Source organism: Rhinolophus sinicus, linkage group LG04 (assembly GCF_036562045.2).
Source record: "Rhinolophus sinicus isolate RSC01 linkage group LG04, ASM3656204v1, whole genome shotgun sequence".
In the NCBI taxonomy this organism is placed as follows: Eukaryota; Metazoa; Chordata; class Mammalia; order Chiroptera; family Rhinolophidae; genus Rhinolophus; species Rhinolophus sinicus.
In genome coordinates this window covers 98,674,970-98,693,921 of record NC_133754.1, presented here as the reverse complement: position 1 = coordinate 98,693,921, position 18,952 = coordinate 98,674,970, and the positions used below count along the sequence as shown (strand labels likewise).

The window sequence follows — 18,952 nt, the reverse complement described above, 5'->3', positions numbered from 1 at the left end:
AAGTGTAGAGTTATTTATTGTGAAAGTTAATGAATATCTTTGGTTTAGAATATTTCTAAATGAGGACATGATTTTCTGGTGTGGACAAAATTAATTTATTTTGAATTTTACACAGGGGTTTTAGCAACACAGAAACTCTGTGCAGTGAATACAAATACTACTGTGAAGAATGTCGCAGCAAACAGGAAGCACACAAACGGTAATTTAGTGTCTTGGGAATTTTTTAGTGATTCTTTGGCAATGGATGTTGTAGATGGGCTTTTCTAGCTGAAAGTGATCTGTGAAAATTTACACTGAGTAAAAATTCTTAATTTTATCACCAACAAGTTAAGGCTTATTAAGTAATTACTGGATAAACTATATTCAACTCTGCACCCGCGGGTGAGTTTCTGCATTTAGTGATTGTTTAATAATCATAAATCAGTACAGGTAAAATATTTGGTTTTGAAGCTTTCTTGATTATGTAAACTTTTCCCTTGGTGAGGGAAAAGGGACTTTTCTCAGTCCACCCGAGTTTCTTCTGTTCTTACACAGGATTTTGTACCTTCTCTTAGTAGATAAAGATGCGAGTTTGGTACCAAGGAATGCATTCGTTATCATCATCCTTGTTATCTTACTTTGTATTTTGAAATAATCTCAGACTCAGAGAAGAGTTGCAGGCACAGCACCAGTAATGCTGCTTTACCCTAAACCATTTGAAAGTGCGGTCCCAGTATGACGTCCCATGATCTGGGCACTTTAGTAGCTATGTCCTCCCCACAGGGGAGTTTTCCTACGTGCCATGTCCATCCCAGTCAGGAAAGTAACGCTGACGTGTGCTTGTTATCGCAGACCTGACTTTAGTATCTGTCACCAGATGTCCCAATGATGTCCTTTTTAGAAAAGAGGGTCCCGTCCAAAATCACACATTATGTTTAGTCTTTTACATTTGGAACAGTTCCTCAGTCTTTTCTTGACTTTAATGATCTTGACACTTTCAAAATTACATTTGTTATTTTGTAGAATGTCCCTCTTTGGGTTCATCTCATGTTTTCTCATATTAGATTCAGGTTATATATTTTGGATGGGAATCTCACAGAAGTGGTGCAGTGATCTTATTGTAGCCTCTTCAGTGGCACGTGGTTGTGGTTTGTCTCGTGTCGGGGTTCCCCAAGGCAGCTGCTAGGTTTGGTGATTGGCTAGAAGGACTGGCAGGATTCAGTGAGCTAGTCATGTGCGCAGCTAAGACTCGTTACTGGGGACGGGGAGAAGGCACAGTCAGCAAAGGGAAAGCCAGGCAAGCTTCCAGGAGTGCTGGCCCAGTGGAGTCGCACAGGACACACTTCATTCCGCCCGCATCGAATGTGACAGCCTGGGGGAGAAATGTGGTCTGCCCCGGAAGCTCCCTGGAGACTCAGTTCCCAAGGGTTTTACTGGGGGCTGGTCACGTAGGCCCCCTCTCCCTGGCACATACCCAGACCCCTGACTTCCAGAGGAAAGGTGTTCCGCATACCATACTGTGTGTCAAACAGTGAGGCACCTTGAGACACCCTTCTCATTCAGGGAATGGTGGCACTGCTCTCTAAATCCGATTCCCAGTAGTCATCCGGGGACCACCCTTGCAAGCAGGCCTTTCTAAGGATTGTGCGAGGCGCGCTACATTAACTGTTTTCTTCACATCCCATCACTGATGCTGTTCATCTTTGAACACTTGATTAAGGGGATGTCTCCAGAGTTCTCCACTGTAAGCTGTGCTTTTCTCCATTTGTAATTCATAAGGATTTTGTGTGGAGGTATTTTGAGATTCTAAATATCCCCATTCCTCATCAGACTTTTTTTCATTTTAAAAAATCTCAGTGTGGATTCAGAGATTCCTGTTTTCATTCAGTGGGTTATGATCCATTACCATTCTAATTTATTTTTGTGTTGAAATTATCCCCGGTTTGGCTAGCAGGAGCCGCTTGAGCTGGCCCCGGTGTCTTTTGGGCACGACCCATCATTCTTGAGCACTTCTTTACTTTCTGGCACCGTAAGATTTTCCAGGCTCATCGTACACTTTCCTTTCCCCGACCCTGACACCAGCCATTGCTCCAAGGAGCCCTGATTCCTTCTGGGGAGGGGAGTGGTGATGAGAAACCAGGACCTTGGACAGGTATTCTCGTTGCTGTTAGGCTGTCACTGTTCATGAGTCCCCTTAGTGAACAGAGCTAGAGAACGGGTGTGGCTATGCGTACGTTTATACTTACATCTGCTCAAACACACATACACACCTGCACTGTACTTATCTATTGTCTGTCTGTCTATATGGAAAAACCATGAATTCACAATGATTACCTCCAATGTCCACCAACGCCATAGGGTTCACCCTAGCTTTCTTCTTTTTAATGTGATTCCCTTCTCTGATGATAAAAGTTGGCTCCCATTATCCTGATGTATTTACTTACTTGGTCAGTGCCCTGGTAGGTGAGCAGTCGTATCCTCATGTATATACACACACACAATTCTCTCATATAGACGTGTTGCTTACTCTGCTTGGGCTTCCCCTCTCGCCTGCCTACACAGATGTCTACTTTGTATGGCCCCATGGTTGAACTGAAATGTGCATGAAGGGAAGGGAAAGAACTTAGATTTTTAAATGATTATGTTTTTTTGTTTTTGTTTTGGCCACATGCACATCTACTGGGAAGGGAGGTATTTTGGTAATGGACAAGGTAATCAAAACAGGTTACTCCAGGTTCCCTTCCATTAGTACATATGATTGGAGCACCTCTAATAAGTTTGATTAGAGGCATGGGGGCCGATGTACCAGATTAATCCTGAAAATGCTGTAGAAAGTGCCTAACGCTGTTGGTTAAGGAAGATAGAGTCAAGAACTAAATGTAGCCAAGAGGAATGTAACTCAGAAACTTTATTGGTTAGATGGAGGAAGGCCCATCTGTGAGCATAAGCTGGTCACATAGGATGACAGGTGACCATACATAAGTAATTAGGAATTATCTACAAAGTCAAGCTGTTTGTTTTGAAGATATACATGAGATTTTATATATTAATTAATATTAGACCTTTTATTAAATTACATGAGGAATGTATGTTCTCTGTACAGAAATTAGAAAATACATGTTAAGTATAAATCACTTAAGAAAGCACTGTTAACATTTTCGTATAAATCCTAGATGTTTTAAGTACATGTGTATATACACACATAATTCTTGAAATGGAATCAAACTTTATATACAGTTTTGTAACTTTTTCCACTTACTGAATTACAACCATGTCAATGAAAATACACTTTTACATCAGTCTTAAGAGGTGCTACATAGTGTTTTGTTTTTTGTTTTTTGTTTTTGTATGGACATACCAATCTAAATCTACCAATTCTATAAATCCAACAATTTAGATTGTTCCCATTTTTTCACTGTTATGGTGCTTTGATGAACATATTTTGTATGTATGCACACCCCCCACCCACATATTTTCAGACTTTGCAGTATTATTGTAGGATGAACTATGTAAGTTCATGGAAAGACACCAATACAGAAATTACATATTTTCCACTAGGATGTAGCATCAACCCTCTTGTTAACTTGCAGTGTGATACTGGGCCATTTAATATGTTGGGGTCTCACTTGGACTAGTCGACTTCTAAGGTCCCTGTCATCGCTAAAAGTCTGTAGTTTCTGGTCTCAGAATAGGATTGTGTTGAATATACGGATCATAGTTTTTATTAAAGAAATAATAGTCAGTTTGACTTAAGGTTTCAATCTGGATGAAGGATCAAAACCATATAATCATCTTAGTGGATACAGAAAAAGCATTTGACAAAATTCAACACCCTTTCATGACAAAAACACTCTATAAACTAGGAGTAGAAGGAACATACCTCTACATCATGAAGGCCATATATGAAAAGCCTACAACCAACATCATACTCAACAATGAAAAACTGAAAGCTTTTCCTCCAAGATCAATAACGAGGTAGGGGTGCCTACTCTTGCCATCTTTATTCAGCATAGTATTGGAAGTCCTAGCCAGAGCAGTTAGGCAAGAAAAAGAAATTAAAGGCTTCCAAATCAGAAAAGAAGTAAAGTTATCTCTGTTTACCATGGCATGATCTTAAACACTAAGATTAAACCAAAAAAAAGAAAAACCTTATTAGAACTAATAAACAAATTCAGCAAAGATGCAGGATACAAAATCCACACACAAAAATCAGTTGCAGTTCTGTACATTAGCAGTGAACACTCTGAAGGGAAATCAAGAAAATAACCCCATTTACAAAAGCATCAAAAAAATAAAATACTTAGGAATAAATTTAAACAGACGAAAGACTTGTACACTAAGAACTATAAAATATTGTTGCAAGAAATTAAAGAAGATACATACAAATAAACGGAAAGGTATCCTGTATTCATGGATTGGAAGACTGAATCATATAAAGACGTAATATTATTAAAATGGCCATACTGCCCAAAGCAAATCTAACAGATTCAGTGCCATCCCTATCAAAATCGCAATGACGTTTTTCTGAGAGACAGAAAAAAAACCCCTCAGAATTCGTGTGAGGAATATTAAAGGACTCTGAATAGCCAAACAATCTTAAGAAAGAAAAAAGGCTGGAGGCCTCATACCTCCTGACTTCAAAACATGTTACAAAGCTACAGTAATCAAAGCAGTGTGGTACTAACATCAAGACATACAGGCCAATGGAACAGAAGAGCCTCGAAATACATCCTCACTTATCTTGTCAGATGATCTTCAACAAATGTGCCAAAGCATCACAGTAGGGAATGGATAGTCTCTTCAGCAAATGGTGCTGGGAAAACTGGATATCCACATGCAAAGAATGAAGTTGGACCCTTATCTAATACTATATACAAAAGTTAAGTCAAAATGAATTACAGACCTAAGCATAAGACCTGAAACTATAAAACTCCTAGGGGGAAAAATAAAAAAAAAATGGGAAAAGCTTCATGATATTGAATTTGACAGTGATTTCTTGAATGTGATACCAAAAGCATAAGCAACAAAGCAAAAATAGGCAAAGGATGGACCTCGAGGGCATTATGCTAAATGAAATAAGCCAAGTCACAAAAAGACAAATTCTGTATAATTTCAGTTTTACGAGGAATCTAAAGTAGTCAAGTTCTTAGAAACAGAAAGTGAAATGGTGGTTGCCAGGGTCTGGGGGAGAGGAAAGGGGGAATTGTTCACTTAGTTTGCAAGAAGAAAAAGGTGTGGAGATGTGTTGTGCAGCGTGTATGGAGCTGACACTACGCTTACAAGGAGTAAGGTGGTCACGTTTGTTACGGGTTTTTTTTTTACCACAATAATAAAAAAACCACATGTGAAGTTTGACTTTCATTCATGATATATCTGTTTGAATTACTATAAGACAGTGTCTTTAAAAAGTTGCAGTCTGGAAAACTGATGAACGATTTCTGGAAATGTTATTAATATGCCATAAGATAAGGGGTCCGTGATGAAATGGGTTTGCTGTATAATAACATTTCCTCATTCATAGTTACTTATTTATGCTTCATATTGTAGACTCTGAGAGGAGCTACGGAATAAAAGAAATTGATCTTTTATCTAGCTTTTCCCAGTATTTGCACAGACTCCTTTTATACAGCATAGCTACTAAACTGTGTATAGCACAGTCCCGGCAAAATACCAGCCATAGACTTGTACGCAGCGGGAGGACAGAGCAAATGGGTGAAGTGGAGGGAGGTCCCTGGGGAACTGGAATGAGAAAGGACTTGGTAGCTTTCTTTCAGGCAGTGTTCCCCTGTCCTCTGGGCCTTCAGGTGGGAATGGTGCCGAGATTTTAAGGAGCAATATTTCTGTCACTCCTCTCTCACTTAGAGTGGGATCTGATGCTGAGTGACCGTGGACTGGGAGCCAAGCCAGCCTGACTGGCTCCTCGCCTACACATCCTTCCTCTCTGTTTGCTGTACTCTCCCTGTGTTCCATATTCGGCTTGGCCCACTTCTAGGCCCAGACCTGTCCTTATGAGGCATTGAAGGAGACTCCTGTGGTGCCCAGGCTACTCAGCATCGAGTTGTCATGGCCACACGTCCATTTGTCTGCTCTCGATCTCGCAGTTGAGATCCATCGTCTTCCTGAGATCAAGTCCTTCCCTTTTGCTCCATTTTCATAACTGGGTCCATATCTTATTCCTCTGTACCCAGCTGCTGGTCATGGTTGCCTGTATGGTACATACCACGTCAGCATCTTTCCAGCAATAGGAATTTGCCTTACTGTAGCCAACGTGCCAACCACCCTGGCTCACACCCCCATCTCAGTCCGCTCAGGCTGCTATACCAAACCACCTGAGACTGGTGCATTATAAACAACAGACATGTTTCTCACAGTTCGGGAGGCTGGGAAGTCCAAGGCCAAGGGCCTGCATGGTCGTGTTCTGATGAGGACCCTCTTCCTGGCTCGTAGCCAGTGCCTTCTCACTATGTCCTCACGTGGTGGGAGGGCGCTTGCAAGCTCCAGTGTTTCTTTTAATATGAACCCCCTTCCTAAGGGCTCCACCATCATGACCTAGCACCTCCCAGAAGCCCCACTTACTAATACCATCACATTGGGCATTTGGATTTCGACATGAATTTGGGGGGCAGGTACAAACCATAGCAACCTCCCCCCGACACACACACACCTATTAGAATCCTCTGGAATCCACCTATGTTTCTGGTTTTCTGGGTCCTTCTGTCTTTTGACAGGTGGGTGCTACATACCTGGCAGCATCTCCTGATGGCGCTCGGTGCCCTGTTCCATCTGTGGTTGGGGCACTCCTGGCCTCACCCATCCACTGGCCTGGCCTGCGTTTGTAACACGTGCCAGAGTCAGGTTCTGTCATCTTGTGGAGCTGTCCTCAGTGCTCCGTCTCCGTCTCCTAGTGCCCTTCTCACGTCTAGTCATAGCATTCTGTTCCCTTCTCATCCCTCCGTGTGGTTTGCCTCAGTCCTCATTGACGTTACGATATATGAGAGTGTGGAATTTTATGTCTGTACAATTATTAAGCTTTTCTGTGTAGCCAAGACTTCTCACAGACTTTAGTAAGTTCGTATGTGCTTGTGCTCGGGTATTCAGTTTCTCTCGGTTTGCAAACTAGTGCCCCTGGACCAAATTCAATCTATAGACCTCTTTGCTTGGCTCACACAGTTTTTACAAATGGGAATTTTTCGTTTGAAAAATGATTTTTGGCCATTCTTGGGGGAAAAAACCAGCGACCAGCAGGAAGGCCTGCTCTCCATGGTGTCCTGCAGCGGAGTCATGGGTGCTCCCGTTAGGACGCAGGTGCAGACAGTTCAGCCTCCCCCCGCCCCCACTCCTGTGAAATGCTTTCACTTGGCCCTTCTTTGGAGGGCTCCCCTTGGACCACTGCAGAAGGACACTTCCAGGAATTTCTTTTGCCTCTGACTGACAGGTGGACAAGAGTCTGAAAGCCCAGCTGCCCTTGCTGGGGTCAAGAGCAGTCTGCAGTGACATTCACAGCCCAGGGGTTCCCTGGGGGACTCGGGGGGGGGCACTGGCCCCTGGGTTTTGGCCTCCGGTGGACCCCTTACCCGGCTTCCTTCCCTCCCTGCTTCCCTCACTCCACCCAGGAGCACCGCCTGGACAAATCTGGGCATATGACTTCTTGTCACAGGGTCTGCTTCTGGGGAACAGCGCCCCAAATAGGGAGGCCGTGCTCTCTCGTCACCACAGCCCCACCACCTCCTGTTACAGTGGCTGCTGCCGTTATTTGAGTTTGTTACCTGATAGTAATAAGTGCAGTAACTTTTTTGCTAAGAAAGTAATACTGTAGTATATTCATTCCCAGTCTCACAGGAAAGTACTTTGATTAGGTTGGAAGAGGACGTGCTTGTTTTTAGAATTCACATTATTGATCAGCACATGTTTTCTGTAGAGATATAAAATTTCTGGAAAATTTAGGCTGGGGTGAGGATGTTTCTCTTTTGGAGGAGAAATATGCTATGTTAATTTTTAAACACTCCTTACATATTTATTACTTTGTTAATTTAGGAATATAAAGGAGTCTCTGTATTTTATTTTTACAATTACTGATTTTTAGAAAGAACTTAAGGAAAAAATCATCAATTCAGTTAGTCTATTATATCATCACCAAGTGGGGTTTATGTGTTTGTTGCTAGATTCAGTTGGCAGTGTTTTGTTGATGACTTTCACATCTGTGAAATACTTCACATCTGTGTAATTCTATTTTCTTGTAGTACCTTTGTCAGGGTTTGGCATTGGGTTTATGCTGGCCTCGGAAATGAGTTGGACATCATTCCCTCCTCCTCTTTTATGGAACAGTTTGTATAAGATAGGTTTTATTTCTTCCTTAAATGTTGGATAGAATTCACCAGTGCTGCTCATTGGTCCTATTGTTTCTTTTGAAGAAGGGGGAAAGTCTTTGATTCCAAACACAGGACCCTTTAGATTTCCTATTATTTCTTATTTTCAGTTTTAGTAAATTATGTTTTTTTAAGAAATGTGTCCTTTTCATTGAAGTTACCTAATATCATAATGTTATCCATAATATTATTCTCTTTTTTTTTAACTTCGTATTTTGAAATGATTATAGGTTCACAGGAAATTGTAAACACAGCACAGAGATAGTAAGGAGAGGCCCCACGCACCACCTCCATTCAGCATCCCGTAAGGGGAACCTGTTTCATAACTGTAGTACAGTCAGCATTGACCTTAGTGAGATTTGACTAGCTTTACACGTGCTCATTTGTTTGTGTGTGTGTGCAGTTCCGTGCACTTGTATCACGTGTGGATTCATGTAATCACAACAGTCAAGATACAGAACTGCTCCATCTCTTCTGTGCTTGATCTCACCTGTGGTCGCACACCACACCGCCACCCCATCCCCACTGGCCCCACTCCTAACTCCTGGGACCGCTAGTCTCTCCTCCATCTCTGTAATTTTGTCATTTTGAGAATGTTATATAAATAGAATCAGGCAGTATATGACCTTTTGAGATTGGCTTTCTTCACTCAGCATAATTCCCTGAGATTTACTCAAGTGGTTACATGTATCTGTGGTTCATTCCTTTTTATTGCTGAATAGTCTTCCATGGTACTTTCTTATGCTGTCAGTGTCTGTAGAATCTATAGTGATAGCCTGCCTGTGATTTCTGGTATTGGCCATTTTGTTTTCTTTTTTTCCCCTTGATTAACCTTGCTGGAATTTTACCACTTATTTGAATCTCTATTGTTTTTTTTCCTATTTCATTGATTTCTGTTCTTTTCTATTTGCGCTTGCTTTGGGTTTCATTCGCCATTTTTTCTAGCTCCTTTAGGTGGAAACTTAGATTTTCGGTTTTAAACTCTTTTTCTTTTCTAATGTAAATATTTAAAGCTATAAATTTCCCTCTAAATGCTGCTTCGGCTGTATTCTCACAAATTTTGACATGTTGTATTTGCATTGTCATCCATTTCAAAAATCTATTCTAATTTCCCTTATAATTTTCTCTTTGTCCCATGGATATTTAGAAGTTTGTTGCTTAGTTTGCATACTCTGGGAATTTTCTAGGTATTTTTCTTTTTGTCAGAGAGCATATTTTATGATTTCAGTCTTTTGGAATTTATTGACACTTCTTCCATTGTCTAGTACGTTGGTGAATGTCCCAGTTGTACTTGAAAAGAATGTATATATATTCTGTAGTTTGAGATGGAGTGTTCCATAAATGTCATTTAGATCCATAATTTGGTTGTTCATATCCTCCTTATGCTTACTCATTTCTTGTTAGTGAGAGAAGACTGCAACTCTGATTATACATTCATCTGTTTATTTAATTCTGTCAAATTTTGAAGCTTTGATATTTGGAGCATATACTTTTAAGATTATGTCCTCTTGATTAACACGTTGCATACGGATCATGAGAATCTTCATGAGGGATTTAAGCCCCGCCACAACGTGTTAACTATCCCTCTTTATCTCTAGTAACATTCCTTATCTTGAAATCTGTTTCATCTGAAATTAGTATCAGCCAAAGCCAGCTGACTTACTGTTTGTCTATTTCCATCCTCCTACTTTTTAAAATAGCTTTAAATTACAATAGATATTATCAAGAAAGCTAAACACTTCTTAAGTTAGAGTGCAAAATGAACACACCTTATTGTTTTAAAGATGTAAAAGCAAGAAAATGTATGTATAACAAATTCATCCAGATTTTGATCACTGTGTAGTGCCATTTAAAAATTTTAATAGAAAATTGATTTATAAGTTAGATTACAGAAGATAAAATCAGTGTTTAGATCAAACTTTATAAGGAAAAAATATTCTCTACTCTTTTTTTTTCCAACATAATTTGTTTTTGTAAAAACATTACATCTTAAGACAACTTTAAAAAAAACACGACAGACATCAAGAGCTCCCTAATGTAACCTCTCCACACAATTTTGAATGGAAGGAAAATCAGAATCCTACACATTCTTTGGTATATTGATGGAATTGGTGTTTTGAGTAGGAAATCAACTTTTTTTTTTTTTTTTGCTGCTGCTGTAAAATCTACACAATGAGTTTCTTACTCCTTACATGGGTGTCCAAGCAATTTTCTTCTTCCTGAACCATTTTAATATGAGGAAAATTTTGTAAGGTAGTCTCATCATCATCTTTAAAATACGGCTCCACAATGTTTTTGTTTGACTTTGTCATGTTTTTCCCCACAAGCATTTGGTTTCTTTGTGGTAGCTGACATTCCTCTGGGATTAAACTCTGCCAGTAGGACTGATTTTTCATGTGTTGTCTGATCGAACATATTTTATAAGCTAGCCTTTAGATGTTTTTTCTCCATTTGGACTTTTTTCCCCTCTGCTCTTGCTTCATTTCTAAAAGCACATTTTTCCTAACCACCAGGCCATGTCTATCTCCTCTTCCTAATCTGAACTGACGGCCATCTATTTCACTAATACTCATTTAATGCTGAGAGTATTCTTTTGGATCTATACTCCACTGAAAATTTTCAAAGGATACTTTGTTTTTGTTATTTTGAAAGAATTTGTTTTGGAAACTACCTGGGTTTAATCAACTATCTGGTGTATATAAAATTGGATTATTGGTTATATAATTTTATATCTTTACTTTTTTACTTTCCACAAGTATTTTCCCATGCCATTTAGAAACTTTCACCATCACCATTGTTTGAAGTTGTTTAATATACTGTTACATTTGCACTGTAATTTATTTCAGCATTTCCTATTGTTGAATAGTGGGGATTTTCCCAATTTTTCACGATATAAAATAACTTGAGAAGGAAATTTTTCTCGTAAGTCTTGTATTTGAGATATATTTAATTTCTAGAAATGAGATTACTGAGGTAAAGTCCATAAAGGCTCTTAATTCATATTGCTAGATTGCTTTCCAGGAATGATTGTTTATATTTATTTTCACAAATGTTTTCCAAAGGCCAGGTTAGTAGAATAGTAAATATTTCCAGAATATTCACACCACATTTAAGATCTGTAAAATGCAGATTTAGTATAATGCTATAAAATGATTTTCTTAACTTCATTAGAGGCAGTGGCATAATAAATTTCATTTTTTAATTATGAAAAGTGTTTTGCTTCACTGCACACACAGAGTTCAGTTCTGCAACATTTGTCAAATATCTATCGTGTGCCAAGCATTTTGCTAGCTAGAGGAGAAATATCACAAAATGGAAAAAATGATTACGACCTGCCAAGAGTTCAGATCCTAGAAGAAGAGAAAGACCCATAATTATCTGAATACTTTACAGTGTAATAAACTGTACATGTATAAGGGGAATCTGTAGAGCGCTGATGGAGAATTGAAGAGAGCAGTTATTTGTACCAGTGGGTGTAACATTTGAGCTGAGCCTTTAACAGAGTAGACAGTTGTTACGTGAAGTAGGAGAGCAGAGGTAACCTCAGGGAGAAATAGCATGTAAGGGCATAATAAACATTATTTAGAATGTTAAGCGTAGCCTGTGTTTCATTATTAAAAACTTAACTCCTAAATTTCCCAATTATTTTGTTCGCCTTCTAGGATACATGTAGTTATTCATATGGAGTGATTTCTTCTCTGGCAAACACCATTAGTAGAAGAATGGTCTTCTATGCTCTTCTCATTGTCTCCTGTTCTCAATCTGTTATTAATTACATAGATTGATAGAACCAATGATTTCAGTCTCCACTCACATCCAAAGGAACTGGCATCTTTAAGGAACTGGTTTTTCCTCCACCAGTCATAGGCATCACAGACATTTAGCCTTATCATATTTCAAAAATAAAGATTTCTTAACCAAGACTAATGCCATTCCGTTAGTCTTGGAGCCGTGTCAAATGCTGAGTCAAATTATGTGGTTTGGTAATGATGGGTGGGCTGGGGTAGTCTTAAGACATTCAGAATATTGCTTTGCCAGTATAAAAATAATTGGTAGAAATATGCAAAAGTGGGTAGTGCTGGGCTATTAAAACTGACCATTAACCACTTGGTAATTGAATCATAAAGTTTGATCATTTTTTTAAAGACTCGGTGAATGTCTTTTATGAAATTTTGTTTTCATGTTTGTTTTAATAGGATGAAAGTTAAAAAACTGCCCATGATTCTAGCTCTACATCTGAAGAGATTTAAATATATGGATCAACTTCATCGATACACAAAACTTTCTTACCGGGTAGTCTTTCCTTTAGAACTTCGTCTCTTTAACACTTCAGGCGATGCAACCAATCCTGATAGAATGTACGACCTTGTTGCTGTCGTGGTTCACTGTGGAAGGTACTGGCTGCCGGGGGCCGGGGGCCTGGTAGTGAGAGTCGGGTTAGTGATGAGTGTTCCTGCGCAATCTAATGTAGATCTCAGAGGGTGGAATCCAGTGCTTAAGTCCGTTTATTTCAAAATACGTGGTCCCTCCCCCTACCAAAAATGCTAGAAATTTTTATTTAAATCTTTCATAGAAGCAAATTTGAAAATTATTTTTTAAAATAATAATTAAAAATTATTACAAAGACAATTTTAATAGCTTACCTTTATATATAAATAGAATACTGGTTGTATCTCAAAGTAGAGTACTAATTGTTTGATTTTAAAATTGAATGCCAGTTGAAATCAATGCAGCTTGATTTTGGGGGATAAAGAATAAGGAGTATTTTTATCTGTTTTGGTTTTTCTACTTTATAGCACATGAAATTTAGGGCATAGAAGAGTAATACCAATAAACAGTTTATAAAATTAACTTTTCTTTCTTTTTGTTTCAGTGGTCCCAATCGAGGCCATTATATTGCAATAGTTAAGAGTCATGATTTTTGGTTGTTGTTTGATGACGATATTGTAGAAGTAAGTAGTTTCTTCATTTCTTATTTTTCTTCAAAGTTGTGTGTGTGTGTTTTACTCTTCACTTTTTCCTCCCAGCTTCTCATTCATAGATGACAGGCGATGAATATTACACAAATGTCTAGGTCTTCAGATTGGAATCTAATTCCCACTTCATACTCCCTAACATCCAGCCCCAATGCTTGAATTGTCAACTAACATTTACAATGTATAGAATAAAACGAGAACGCTTCCAATGACAGCTAGTTTTTAAGTAATATTTCATTAATGAAGAAGTAATTTGTCAAGCTACAACATGCCTATAGTAAATTACACGAATCTTAAGCAGGCATTCGAACTTTACATGGGCACGCGCACAGGCACGCACGCGCACAGGCACGCACGCGCACCCACACTCAGATCCAGATACAGTACATTTTCAGCACCCTGGCAAGCTCCTTATTCCGCTCCTTGGTCAGGACCCACAGCTTTGCTCCCCTCTGCCCACCATCCCCTGGACCCCACTCTGTTGACTTTTATTTATCCTTATGATTAATATTGCCTATGTTTGAGTATAAATGGACTCATCAAGTATGACTTCTTTTGTGTCTGCCTTTTTCACTCATCACTGTATCTGTGAGATTCGTTCCTGTGGCCTGTAGTAGTAGTAGTTTTTTCTTGTGGTGTAATTTTCCATTGCATGAATATATCAAGTTAGAAACTTGGCTCTTTCTTTGTCTCTTGTTGACTATTATGAATAAAGCTGTCTTGATAATCCTTGTACAAGTCTTGCTGGACATACGCACTCAATTTCTTGGGTGTATATTAGGTTGGACTATATGAAGTTGCCATTTTCATACTGGATTTCCCTGAAAATAAGACCTAGCCGGATAATCATTAGACGCAGCTGTAATGCATCTTTTGGAGCAAAAATTAACATAAGACCCGGTCTTATTTTACTATAATATAATACAAGACCGCGTCTTATATTAATTTTTGCTCCAAAAGACGCATTAGAGCTGATTGTCTGGCTAGGTCTTATTTTTGGGGAAACACCGTAGATCCCAAGTAGTTGCCAATTAGTGGTTTCATACATTTCAGCCGATACCTAGGAATAGAATTGCTGGATCAAAGGGTAGTTGTATGCTCAGCTTTAGAAGATAATGCTAAACGTTTTCCCAACGTGTCTGTACCCTTTTACATTCTCCCAGCTACGTATGAGAGCTCCATATTCTCAGCAGCACTTGGTACTATCAGTTTTTTAATTTAAATCATTCTGGTTGTGCCAGAGCTGTTTTATAAATGAGAAAATGAAGGGCATGTTTCTAAGAAATGTTGAAGATTTTACTGGATTTAAGCAGTTCAAGGAACTCATTTATGTACTAATGTTTACATTTTGCCTCACAGAAAATAGATGCACAAGCTATCGAAGAATTCTACGGGTTGACATCAGACATCTCAAAGAACTCTGAGTCTGGTTACATCCTTTTCTATCAGTCTCGGGACTGAGGGGAACCGTGATGAAGAGATTTCTGCCTCATTTCTTCTCTGGTTATTTTGGAAAGGATCAAGCACTGATTTTGCAAGAAAAGAGAAATGCAGGAAGCTCAGGGGGCAGTAGCACACTTTGCACACAATAAAGCAAAGACTGTGGATTAACAAGCTCTTCCTATCATGGTAGTTGATTTATTTGCTCAGGTATCATGCTGTCTGTGCAGTTCCATACAACAAGGAAGTGAAATCAGAGATAGCAGCTCCTCTTGTAAAACAGCCTTCCAGTAATTGACATGCATTTGCTCTTTATTAATGGCACCAATAATGATTTGAACTCCTGGGGGTGCAGCAGAAAGAAGAGGAATCTGTGCTGGGTGGTATTGATAATTTAAGGAGATGATAGTGAACACACTGCGTCAATTTGCCTGGGTTGAATTATGTATAGAAAGAATGTTTGGTGGTCTTTTCAAGCATAAACCAGAAATACTTTTGGGCCCAACACTTGCAGTTGCCTTCCTGATGAATAAAAACTAACAGATGCTAGAATCCAGTGCCAGGAAGACAAATATGTTTTGCTTCTCTGAAGAAGCTTATAATAATATACAGTATATGTATATGTAGGGAACAATTGGTCAAAGGTGGCTTTTTGTTTCCCCGAGGGGAAAGACTGGCTTTGTAATTATAATTTTTTTCCTTATTTATTTTACTTAAAACTTTTCGAGTCTAAGTATTGTATGAAGTGCCCATGATTCTGTCAGTAAATTGGAGCATATTTTTACTACTTTTTGTCAGTTTAACTAGTCCTTTTGTTTGTTTCTATTTTTAAGGTGAATTTTAAACTATTTTAAATCAGTAAGATACCTTAAGAAAAATTGCAATGAGAGGAGGTAAATATTCTTTTTCAGGAGGAACTGATATCTCTGGCTAAATATTTGTCCTTTTGTTATAGCTCATAAATCAGTTATTTCATTCAGCTTTAATTTCAGTAAAATAAACTATTAAAAATTCCCTATGGTTGTTGGAATGATCAAAGAAATTCTGGTGTGGTGCTGGTATACCAGTCTTTAGAATTCTTAAGTACTCTAATATTTCAAGTTGAGGCCATATTTGGAAAATTTATGTCATAGCGATTATGTTATTTTCAAGTGTCATTCTTTACCTTGGAAAGAAGTCATCGTTCATCGTAACCCCAGCAGCCTGGGTAGCTCGCTAACAAGCCCTTTGAAGATCAAATTTTAATGAAGCAGACCAGGAATGTACAAGCAGGTCCTTTTCCCTCCCTCCCCCACCTTTACAAATCTTGCTGGAAGAGTGTTTGGAAATTAAACTTTGTTTGTTAAGACTCCTGTTGGGAGTTTTAAGAAGTAATATATGTCATGTAATGTGTGTAAATTATCACAGTTGACACTTTTCCATGTATCAGTAAGTTCTCTGACAGTGGCCGAAAGTCACTTGCAGAAAATAATTGAATATATATTCAGAATAATAGCAATCAGGCTGTGGATATTCTTTATCAAAGTCTTTTCAGGCAGTAGTCTTTTTTTTAATTGCTGTAATTTTCTAAACTTATTTTACTAATACTGTTGAAGATGAAAAACAACAAAAAAGAATGTTTTTGTCTGCTGCTATTCTTAACATTTATTATTTGTATCTTTTAGCTCAGGAAATGACTTCACCTATTCGTTCCATGACCATATCTTTAACAGGGTCATTTAGCTAATTGGGGTGTTTAACAGATGTGCTGGAAGGAAATCATGATGTATTTTGACAAATTGCTTTTTGAGGTATAGTTTCTAAAATCAGGGTAACCTGGTTGGAATTGTTGTGTACAAATTACATGGCCTGCCTGATCTACCAACATTGCACAGAGAATCACAACCAAGAATGTGGGAAGGTCATAGCAGTGGACCTGGATACATTTTTTATTTTGAGGGCTTAAACCAAATTGTCTTGGAATTTAAAGCTGTATTTCTGTAGCTTTCAGTACAGAGGAGAGGAAAGTGAAGCTGAGTCAGTTTTTACATGAGTCAGGCCACAGCATGTATAAGAAAGATAGATGAAGTCATTTGCATAAAGGTACAGCGTTGGAATACTATGTTGTGTTTGTTATTACATTGTGCATTTTAAAACCACAGTAAAAGCCAAGGATACATTTCATAGTAGAACAAGCTATAGCATTTTTATTGAGTTCCATGGTAGTCACACACTGTTCACATCTACACCATATTTAGTAGTACGGTTGGTCAGGGGAGGGACTCTGGGGTGATAGTTCTCAATTTATATGTACTGAGTGCAGCTGCATCTAAGTAAAATGTTTGGAAGCTTATCAGCAACTCAGTCTACTTTAAAAACATGCTGGGTTAGGGTTGGCAGGAGAATGTGGACATAGTATGAAGAGGGACCCATGCAGAAAGCATTGTGAGGCTGTCTGTTGTTTGGCTGGGATTGAAATGAGGGGCGGGTTTAAGTTGTAAATGGTGGCTGATTGCTATCTATGTACATGTTTGTTGGGATGGCTGTCCCATATTTTGTATATTGGAATAAAAATTTCTATAAATTATCATTAACTAAAAGTAAATATTCTAAATTAAGTCTCACTTCTGAGTCATATGACTTCTGTCTTAGAAACTTTACCTTTAGAAGAATTCTTAAGACAGGAGCCGTGTGACTTCAAGAAAAGGGAAAAAAGGACATGTGTAATATATGGGTCTTGTTGCCTCTAACCATCAGTATAGGGTTTTTTCTTTCCTTGATGGCAGTAGAAAGACCTCATTTTCATAACATACTACTCTTGATACTTTCTTTAGAGATACTTTTCATTAAAGATTCTTTCATGAGGTATTTAACTGGGAGCTGGGAGGCTAAGGCGCTCAGGTCCTGGCTCTTCAGTGAATTTAACTGTGTGACCTTGGGCAAGTCACTTAACCTCTCTGTGCTTCAGTCTCCCTATCTTGTAAAATGGGAGTAATACCTACCTCACAGGGTTGTTGTGGGGATTAATTAGATATAATGTCTGTAAAGCATCTAAGATTCTTGAAGAAGGCGCTATCTAAATACAAAATAATATCTATTAAAGTTGGTTTATTTGTGCCTGTGGGTTTTAAGTGTGTTTTTTTCTGTTTTGCCTAAAATGTATTTGCCAATTAGGAGTACACACTTTGGAAATTGTCTAACTGCTTTTGCTCCAAAGTCACTACTTTTGTTATCCAGAGAGATCTCCCCAGAACAGCATTCCATGACTGTAAGACAGCACTTATATGTACTTGTATTTAATCAGGACATGCCTGGCATTTGTTTTTATGGAGTAGACTCGTCTGTCCAAAAATCCCAAGTTTAAACATTTAAATTTAGAATCATAGAAGTAGAAGATACCTTAAAAGTCACTATTCCTGGCACCCCTTCTTTCCAGTGTAGTAATTGCTCCTATAAAATCTGTAACATGATTATTTCAACCTGTGCTTGAGTACTTGTCGCCTGTCCCATTATCGAGGAACTTGAATGGTTATCTGTGTCACCATTATATGTAATCCATCCTTCATCTCTTGGGAACCTCTTCTGGAAGCACTCGGTTATCCATGTTTGTAAGAGTGTTCTTAGAATCAACATAATAGCAGGTGAACTGGACTCGTCAGTGGGGACGTAAGATTGCATTTTCTTTTCTAAGCATCTGTATTACGCACTTCATACTGAACTTTTATGAACGGAATTTTATATGTTCAAGAGAGTTTTTCATGAACTGTTGAAAAGCTGGCCTCTTGTTTTTTCAAGTTCCCTTGTTATCTGATACCTGTGTATGTATTTTAAAATGTTTCCACCGCTCGTCATTTATGTTTGTTTGTTTTTAAGGTAACCTACTACCTTTATCTCAGAGCTGCTAAAATAACAACCCATCATTCTTGAGTTGACAGTGCAATAGGCCCTATACTTAGCATTTCACTTTTTTAAAAAATGTTAATTTTGACAGCAACCTCTATGAGGTAGTGATACCCTCATTTTACAAACGAGGAAACTAAAGCTCTTCAGAGGTTAAGTAATTTCCCCAAAGTCACTCAGCTGGAAAGTAGCAGATCAGGTTTCAAAATAGGTATGACCTCATTGCCAAGTTCCTAACCATGGCTGTCGTTATCAAAAGATTCTTTTTATTGTGAAAAATAACAACATAAAATGTACCATTTTAACCATTTT

General features: G+C 38.4%; 1 protein-coding gene across 2 annotated transcripts in view; it reads left to right on the top strand.

Annotated features, from left to right (window-relative positions):
* Nucleotides 1–17,857, top strand: part of USP12 (ubiquitin specific peptidase 12) — a 79,628-nt gene extending 61,771 nt beyond the window's left edge. The window contains exons 6-9 of one of the 2 annotated variants that reach the window (XM_019736579.2): nt 116–199; nt 12,542–12,739; nt 13,219–13,297; nt 14,681–17,857. In XM_019736579.2, the coding sequence (XP_019592138.1) occupies nt 116–199; nt 12,542–12,739; nt 13,219–13,297; nt 14,681–14,782 (463 nt within the window). In that variant the 3' untranslated portion in view covers nt 14,783–17,857. The remainder of the gene's footprint in view (nt 1–115; nt 200–12,541; nt 12,740–13,218; nt 13,298–14,680) is intronic. The other variant, XM_074330056.1, reaches the window with a different exon arrangement.
* The last annotated feature ends 1,095 nt before the right edge of the window (nt 17,858–18,952 follow it).